This window comes from Hipposideros armiger, unplaced genomic scaffold (genome assembly GCF_001890085.2).
Source record: "Hipposideros armiger isolate ML-2016 unplaced genomic scaffold, ASM189008v1 scaffold_10, whole genome shotgun sequence".
NCBI lineage: Eukaryota > Metazoa > Chordata > Mammalia > Chiroptera > Hipposideridae > Hipposideros > Hipposideros armiger.
Genome location: NW_017731360.1, coordinates 3,011,880 through 3,020,663, shown reverse-complemented (window position 1 = coordinate 3,020,663; position 8,784 = coordinate 3,011,880). Strand labels below are relative to the sequence as shown.

General features: G+C 57.1%; 1 protein-coding gene across 2 annotated transcripts in view; it reads right to left on the bottom strand.

Annotated features, from left to right (window-relative positions):
• Nucleotides 1-3,025: 3,025 nt before the first annotated feature.
• Nucleotides 3,026-8,784, bottom strand: part of STK40 (serine/threonine kinase 40) — a 44,799-nt gene continuing 39,040 nt past the window's right edge. For both annotated transcript variants that reach the window (XM_019658476.1, XM_019658466.1), the window contains exons 8-11: nt 7,586-7,730; nt 7,312-7,431; nt 6,788-6,872; nt 3,026-5,343 (exon numbers count right to left, since the gene is read on the bottom strand). In XM_019658476.1, the coding sequence (XP_019514021.1) occupies nt 5,125-5,343; nt 6,788-6,872; nt 7,312-7,431; nt 7,586-7,730 (569 nt within the window). In that variant the 3' untranslated portion in view covers nt 3,026-5,124. The remainder of the gene's footprint in view (nt 5,344-6,787; nt 6,873-7,311; nt 7,432-7,585; nt 7,731-8,784) is intronic.

The window sequence follows — 8,784 nt, the reverse complement described above, 5'->3', positions numbered from 1 at the left end:
GCAATGATGGTGCCAACTTGGGCCAGTGAAGCAATGTCCTCCACTAGACTGAAGAACAAAACGACAGCAACTTGTCTGTTCCCCCTTCCCCCAATTCCCAGCGCTGTTCCCATCCCCCAATTCTCCAGCGCTGTTCCCATCCCCCAATTCCCCAATAAAAATCTTAAAAAAAAAAAAAGATTTTATTTGGGAATCAGGAAAGGGGAACAGACAAGTTGCTGTCCTTTTGTTCTTCAGTCTAATTGTGGAGGACGTTGCTTTACTGGCCCATGTTGGTATTATCATTGCGCTCTTCCTGGTTGAGGCAGATCGGTCGCCGGCCATTGGATGGTTGCTCACGGCGGCTCACGGCAGCTCACAGCAGCTCATGAAAGCGCACGCCAGCTGCCGGCCAGCCCCACTGCAGCCTATGCTGACGACTCACGGCAGCCCAGCTCCAGGTCGAGCTGTTGTTCACCATCTTAGCTGTAGAGGGCATAGTGTCACTGGTCCTCATGTGGGATCCGAACCAGGGCCCTGCTCCTCAGAGCTGGTGTCCCAAGCCAACTCCTAACCAATGCGCCACTCGGCTGGCCCCTCCACATCTAATTTAAATACACACACATACATACATATGTTTTATAAAAGATAAAGGGGAATAATAAGTGTTTGTGAAGTGATCAATTGCCAGGCAGGTGACAGCTATGAGTGCATACTGTGGTGTCATGTCTGAAACATGTGTGAAGAACTCCTGGTAAAGTGCTGAACAAAACAAACTACAAATGTCTTTCACTTTGCACAGTAGTTGCATTCCCCGAAAATGTAGTGTATGTGACGTATACAGTCCTGTGTGTTTATGAATCAAGTGGAGTTCGATTCTTGGCTCTGGTGATTATAAACAAGGTCTTCACTCGTGTGCAGGAGTAGAATCTGCCTACCTTGTAGCATTGTCTGGGGTCCCTAGCCCCCACCTTCTAAATGCCAGCAGCACCCCCCTAGTTGTTGTGATGACCAGCCCCCCAACCCCCCTGCATGGACACACACAGATTCCTGCCCTCCTGGAGCTCAACATTTGCATAGGGGAGACAGATGTAATCAATCATTAAATAGTATAAGGTTAGGCTGTGAGAAGTACAATGAAGAAAAATAAAGCCGGGTAAGGGGTTAGGTAATAACAGGGAAGGCCTCTCTGAGGAGGTGACATTTTGAGCAGAGAAGTAAGAGAGGAAGCCATGCAAATATCAGGGGCAGAGCCTTCCAGAAAAGCATAGCCAATGCAAAGGCCTGGCGGTAGAAGCTGTGCTTAGCTTGGTTAGAATCAGCAAGGAGGCCCCAGCAGCTGGGACAGCGGTGAGGGGTGAGGGGCTGAGAAGTTAGAGAGGAGGTCAGGTTAGAGCCTCGTGCTGTAGAGCTTTATAAGCTACTACATAGAGCGGAAGCCATCAGAAGGGTATAAGTAGGAGAGCGACAAAATCGGACTTTTAAAAGGCTCACTCGCGCTGCTGTGGCAGGGCTGTCGCAGGTGAAGATGGAGCAGGGAGGCCAGGACGCGAGAAGGGGGCTCAGACAGGGTGGTCATGGAGCTGTGAGACGTGGTCAAAAGGGTTAGCAGTAGATTGGACGCGGCGTGTGGGACGGAGGGAGACAAGAAGTCACAGCCTGAACACCTCCGCCAGCAAGAGCGACTCCATTTCCTCACTTCCTTTCCCACTTTAGGTAGCTTCACACCTTACCTGGCTTCTCTCTGAAACTGCTCAGAGGACACTGGAGACAAGGCGGTGTGGCTGCAACGGAGGGCAACGTCTCAGTTTGTATTTGGCTTCTCAGGAGCACAGGAGGCTGTTGACCACACCTACCTTTCTGGTGCTTCCCTTTGCTTCCAGGGCTCACAGTCAAACCCGGTGGAGAACAGCCTAAGAGGTTCAGCTCGGTAAACCACCAGTTCTGCCCTGCGAGCTGTGCGCCAGGCGGGTTCTAAGCGCTGAGGCTACAAGAGCGAGCATATGAGAGCGAGCACAAGTCTGCCCGCATGTAGCTTGCTGTCGGGTATTTCTGAATATGAGCCCCACACCTGTAGGTGCCTAGGAGACACCCGTGCACAGAACAGAGGCTGATCAAGTGGGGGGGGGGGGTGTAGGAGGGAGGCTGGAAATGGAGGTGAGGCCCAGGGGTGGCAGCTGGAGTGTGGCAGCGCTGGGCTGGGTGCATCCGGGGCAGCTCAGCAGATAAAGGTACGGGCCGGATGAAATGGGCAAAATGTCTATCGATTCGGGAGTGGCCAGGAAGATGGGGGTAGGTGTGGGATGTGGGTGAAGGTAGGGACGAGGGGTCTGGGTCTGAAGTGTTTGCAGAGAACCAGGGCCTTTTCACAGCTTGGAGCGGTGCCACTCCCTCTGGCTGTGTGGATACTTGACTGGAAGGGGGCTCCCCCTGCACGGATGTCTGTTCCTTATGTGACCTGAGCCTGTGTGGGGCTTTCTGAACACAAAGGTGGGCCTGCCTGGGCCCTGTGGTGTGCTGGGGGAGGGGCCAGCCTACATCTAGCTTCACTGCTCCAGGGCTCAGTCTGCGAAGTCTAAATTTAGGCAAAGGAAGGAAGGAAAGAGGAAAGGAAGGAAGCCCCTTGGCTTTCTACGAGGGGAGGGAAGGAGCCGGTGGTTCAGGATGGGGCCTGGTCTGGCCCTTCTTACCCCAGCTTCCCTGGATGGGCATGTGGGCTCAGGGACCATCTGTCTAGCTAGGCCCCCCCACCCCACATGGGGGCTCGGCAGAGAAAGAGGATTCATATTCTGCCGGTAGCAGCGGGTCTGGGAGAATGCTGCGTAGTTCCGGTCCCCTCCCCCATTCAGGACGGGGATGGCATGGGGATGGCTGGCTGCCTGGGGGTGGGGTGGGGGTGTGGGGGCGTCTATCCAGCGCACCTGCTGGTAGAGCCAGAGCTGCAGGAATTCTGTCCTGCCTCCCTGGAGGGGAGGGAGACCGGGCTGGTGGAAGAGATGGAGACGCAAGTGAGGAAGGCAAGAACGGCAAGACACACAGGCCACAGTGGCTCCAGATCAGGAAGTTTATTGCTGACATGCAGGAAGAGTCCCCATGTAGTACAAAAATATGTCTTTATACAAACTTTTTTGTGATTTTTTCTGTTTTGTTTCTTTACAATTGGACTTCACTCAGCGTGTGACACCCAGTGAGGGCAGACCCAACCTCCTCTCATTTACTTTGCTAGAAATGTAATCAGACACATGAGTTGACCTTGGAAGGGACCTCTGTCTGACAGGACTCTGCAGACCTGGAGGATATTGCTTTGAAAAGGAGGAGAAAGACCACACGTGTCAAGCAGGCCCGGAGGGTCTGGGCAGGCTGCTGGGCGAGGGGCCAGCTGAGCCCCTCACAGGAGGACAGTCACAGGGGCTGGGAGCCCTAGCCGGACTGTATATCTACTCCCTTAGGAGGCTTCTTTTTGAAATAAATATAGAAAAGAGGGTGTCCCCGACCCCACAGCATGAGACCCAGCTCCCAGCTGCCGTGCAGCTGACAGAGGCAGAGCTTGGTACTCAGGGGTGTGAAGTACTGGGCTCAGGCGGGCTCCCTCAGACCCACTGAGGCAGAGGCACGGGGCGCCCAAGTGCCGGAATGGGGGCATGGGGAGGAAGGGGCATTGGGCGGCCCTGCTACTGCTGGCAAGAGGTGGCCCCATTTTTTCCAGATGGGGAAACTGAGGCACAAGGAGGTTTGGGAACTTGCCCAGTCACTCACAGTGAGTCAGCTTTTGGGGAAGGGGCAGCTCACACTGGGAAACAAGGTCACACAGACTTCGGTCACCTTCCCACTGGGGAGCAGGGACAGGCAGGAACAGCCTGAGGGCCCAGGGCTGCCTGGAGGGAAACACTTGGCCTTGGCCTCTCCAAGGGGGTCTAATGAGGAGGCCAGGGGAAGGTCTCTGCATGGCACTGGGCAGAGCCAAGTCCAGTAAGGGAGGGTGAGCGGGAGGGCATTCTGGTGAGAACAGCATTTCTGGCAAGACTGGCATCCACTTCAAAATCTCGGCTCAAAAAGGGCAGCAGGGCTGTTCTCAGGCCAGACAGGGCCCCCTAGTCCCTACAACTCTCCCCACGAACCATGCAACCCCTGGCTGGGCTCTGCTGGGAGAGACACCACATCTAGTATGAGGCAAGGGCAGGTGGCGAGATGCCCCCGCCATTCTCTGAATACAGAGTGGGGTGTGGGGGGCGAGAGGGCATGCAGGCAGGGCCCACCTGTTCATGGCCAGCCCAGCGCACCCCGCCCCAGCCCGCCACCAGGCACCCCTTTCACATCTATGTCAGCGTTACCTCAGTACCGCGGTGAGGGCTGGAGAAGGAAACCAGGGTTAATGCGAGTGGACAGCACCTCAGAGAAGCTACTGAGATGGAAGGAAGAGAACCAAGTTGAGAAAGGCCTCCCTATCACCAGAAACAAGGAGGGACTGGCGGGCTGGAGGTGGAGGGGGGCCGGCAAGAAGGGGCTTCTGAGCCTGGGGGCGAGGAAGGGGCCCATCTGTGGGCTGTGGACTCCCTGCTGTCCAGCCAGGCTGGGGGCAGGGAGTGGCCAAGGGCCAAACCACCTAGAGATGGGGAGAGAAGTTGGTTTCAGTATAAAAATAAATACATTTGAATTCCGCTTAAGATGAGGTGAAGGTTTTCCAAAGCTTGGACTGAGGGGCCTGGGGTCAGAAAGGAGGAAGGGCAACTGACTGTGGGAGTGGGCACTCATTCTGGGAGCCAGCAGCGAGCTGCGCTTTCAGCTTATTTGGACTGTGGGGAGCAGCTGCCCAGGGCAGGGCGGCTAGGTGGGCTCCCTCCTCCTCCCTCTCACTCAGTCCAGGGACAGCATGGTTAAAGAGACAGAGGTAGATTAAAACGTCATGATTAAAAGCAGATTAGTTTTCTAGGCTTCTCAGATTAAAAAACCAAACAATCAAGCAATCATTCCAAAAGGTAGCTTCGTGGTACCTCTGCTGACCCCATGTGTGACCTGGGCTGTCCCTGCCGGTCCCTGCGGCAGCCTGGGAGAGAGTTCAGCACTCCAGGGCCCAGCCCCGCGGCCTGGTGCCGGCTGGGAGCCAGGAAGAGGTGGCGGGTGGCGCGGGTGCCCCTGCCTGAGCTGCTATTTCCGCAGGCAGCGCTGCGCCAGGATGGCTGCGTCCAAGGGGTTCATGGGCTGGGCGTCATGGCCCAGCCGGCGCACCAGTGGCGCACCGCCGAGCTGCCGCTTGGGCACCCAGCTCCGGGCTTCGTGTATGGAGCTCTTCTCCTCAGCCAGCAGCAGCTGCTGCCGCATGTAGTTCTCAAACTCATACTGGGAGCACTCTTCCGTCACCTTAGCCTGTGAGGCAAGAGGGAGAGGGACAGAGACAAACAGAGAGAGAGTGGCCGAGATGGAGAGAGAAGAGCCGGGCAGCGAGTGTCAGATGGCCTGGCTCGAGAGGACCCCTCCCCAGGCACCACACCCTCGGCCCGACCTAGATGGGTGGTCGAGATCGTGGGTCCCCGAAGCCCTCCAGCAACCTGGACCTCACCATGCTGGCTGCCGTGGGCGTCTCCCCAGCTGAAGCACAGACCTGTGATCTGAGCCGGATCCCCCTTCCTAACTCACCCACCTTGGGAGATCAGTTACCGCAGAAGCCTAGCTTCCTTGCCTATGAAGTGGGGCAGTAATCTCCCCTCACAGAGGTTCTCCAGGTCCCTGGGGGTGGCCAACGAGGGTCAAGTATTAAAAGAGAGGCCCCGGGCAGGGCAGGGTGCTCAGTGCCTGGGTGACCCTGTTTCTTTATGTTGCCCCATGCTGAGCCCCCTGGAGTGGTCCAGGCAGACAGTAACAAACTGAAGTGGTAGGTCCTTGTGCTAATCAGCAGAGGTCTGAGAAAGCAGGGCTATGGAATCAGATCTGGGTTCAAGGCTCAGCTCCAGTACTTCCGAGCTGTGTGACTTTGGGGAAATTACTTAACCTCTCTGAACCTGTTTCCTCTTGTGAAATGAGGATAAGAACACAGGCCATAAGGATTGAATGAGATGCTCTGGGGTGAGCGTTCCTTGCGAGCTAGTGATGATAAGTTTCAGCTGCTGAACAGTCCTGGGAGGGGTGGGAGCTGGGGGGTAGGGCCTGGAGCTCTCTCTTCTTAAGGGCCAGGAGGCTGCTGTGGTCCCAGGCTGGTGCCTCCTGGTCCTACCTGCCTAGTGCTTGCTGTGGAACTCCAGGGTGGGCCAGAGAGGCAAAGTCCTTCTAATGTCCCTCCCAAGGGCTTGGCCAGGCTCTGCCCTCCAGGGGGCACCCTAAGATCACCCACTAGCTGCTGCCTAGAGCCCAGGTCTCTGCCCCCACCCTGGGCCCAGCACTTTCTCCAGTGCAGAGAATAGGGGAAGAGAGAAAACTGGGAGAAAATGAATCATCTGAAAAATGAAAAGCAGGAAGGTTGAGAGAGAACCCTGTGAGTCAGAGGGGCAGAAAAATGTGACTGTTTAAAGGGCCAACACATGGCAGCGTGCTTGGGCAGGAAGAGGAAGCTGAGGGAGGGCCGGGCTGGGCCACTGTGAGGCCTCCCTGCCGTGGGGCCTCCACCGCAGCGGCCCCACAGCCCTCTCTCTCTCAGGCCACAGAACCGCCAACTCAGCCAGACACGAGGCAGGCCCCAGGCAGCTCAGGGGGAGGACTCAGGTCTCATTTTCCCACTCCAAGAGCTGGGGACAAAGCCGACAAGGCCTGCCGCCTGCCTGGAGCTGCCACCTTTGCCCTCCCTGGAGACTGGTCCCTCAGGACTTGGGTAACTCACCTCCTGAGAGCTGTCTGCATTGCTCATTTGGTCGTCGATGTCAGGGACCACTTGCAAAGGGCCGCTCAGAGATGACAGGGACTGCCTGCAGGGTGGGGGCAGACATGTCAGGCTGGCTGCAGGCAGCCCCCAGCCCCTGCTCCCCAGAAAGGCTGGTCCCCACTGCTCTAAGACTTGGCTGGAGTCAACAGACCTCGGCTGGGTCCCAGCTCAGCCCCTTCCTGACATGATCAACTCTGCTTCTCTGAGCCTCAGGTTTCTCATCCAATAATGGGGACGATTTCTACCTTATTGGCTGTGGTAAGAACTCAGCGAGATAATGCCCACCCATCGTTGGCACTGACTGAGAAGTGGGAGGTGCTCGGCCCCGAGCGCTACGGGCACCCTCCTAGTCGTTCCCTTGGGGAAACCTGGACGTCTGGGAGAAACAGGCCCAGGCTCAGACTGCCTTTCTGGGTAGGATGGGCAGTGCCTAAGGACAGGCAGAACCCAGCCCTGCGCCAGCCCCGTGCCTGCCCACTTACCACGACGCGATGATGGCACTGAGGGCCTCCAGGACGTCGGCAGCAGCCAGGCGCTGCTGGGGGTCGAGGACCAACAGTTTTCGGATGAGACACACAGTGTTCTCAGAAACCCGTCCATCTCTGATGGAAGAGAGGGAGAGGGTGAGGGCAGGGCTCAGGCGGGGTGGGCTGGTGCTGGGCCTTGGACCCAGGACTCCAGGCCTCACTTGTTGTTTCTGCCCCTTGGGCCCGTAGGGCTGGGCCTCCCTCCCCTCCCCAGGGAGGCAGGACTCACTCAGGGATGGTGTACTCGGCAGCCTTGATCTTGCGGAAGAGCTCCTGCGGGATGCTGTCGTAGAAGGGGAACTGGCCGTAGAGCATGGTGAAGAGCACCACACCCAGGGCCCACATGTCGCTCGGCTTGCCCCGGTACGGCCGGCCTGTGGGCGCAGATACATGCATGCTCAGCACAGGGCTGGGAAAGAGAACGGCCCTGAGAGCCCTCAACTCACCAGCTACTTGCCTAATCCTAACCCTCGGGACCCCCTCCACCTCGCCACCTTCACTGCCGGTCACCCTGCTCCGCTTCCTCCCAGAGCAAGCCACACCAGTTCAGTCCTCGGAGCTTTTGCTCAGCCCTCCCCTGCTCCCCAGGCTGAGACCCAGCTCCACGGGATGAAGCCCCACTCGGCGTGACACCCTTGGCCTTGTGCAGCCCACCCACCTGTGGTGTGCCGCCGCCTCAAAGCACCAGCTCTGTGCTGCTGGACTGTGCGCTCCTGGGCGCTGAGCCTGCCCTTACAGCCCCAGCACCCAGCAGAGAGGCTCACACAGCAGGTGCCACTGTGAGCCTGGAATGAAGCGCTAAGCTGCCCTGGACAAGTCAGCCCCCACCCCCATCACTGCTCCCTCGTGGCACTCAGCACAGTCTGTAAATATCCCCTTCTTTGTCTGTTTACTCCCCCCCGCCGCCCTGTCTCTCCCACTGGCAGGTAAGTTCTCAGATGCAGGTGCCTGTCTGCTCTGCTCACTGATGAGCCCGGCGCCTAGCATGAATTCTCACATTTGCTAAATGAATGACTATCCAGTTCAGTCAAGTCTCTGAGCTAATTCCCACATCTGTCAAACACAGAAGGGAGCGCACATTTAACCAAATGCCCACTTTGTGACAGCACTGGAAGAAACACTTTTATCTCATTAACTCTCCACTGCAACTCTACGAATTAGATATTTTCTCTGTTTTCCCAAAGAGTAAAATGAGGCCTGGGATGTAATTCGTCCAGGGTCACACAGCTGACTGCAAAAACCCTGCTCTTCCCATTTTCACGATCATCCATCCATCCATCCATCCACCCACCCATCCATCCATCCATCCACCCACCCATCCATCCATCCATCCACCCATCCACCCATCCATCCACCCACCCATCCATCCATCCATCCATCCCCCCATCCATCCATCTATCCATCCATCCATCCATCCATCCATCCATC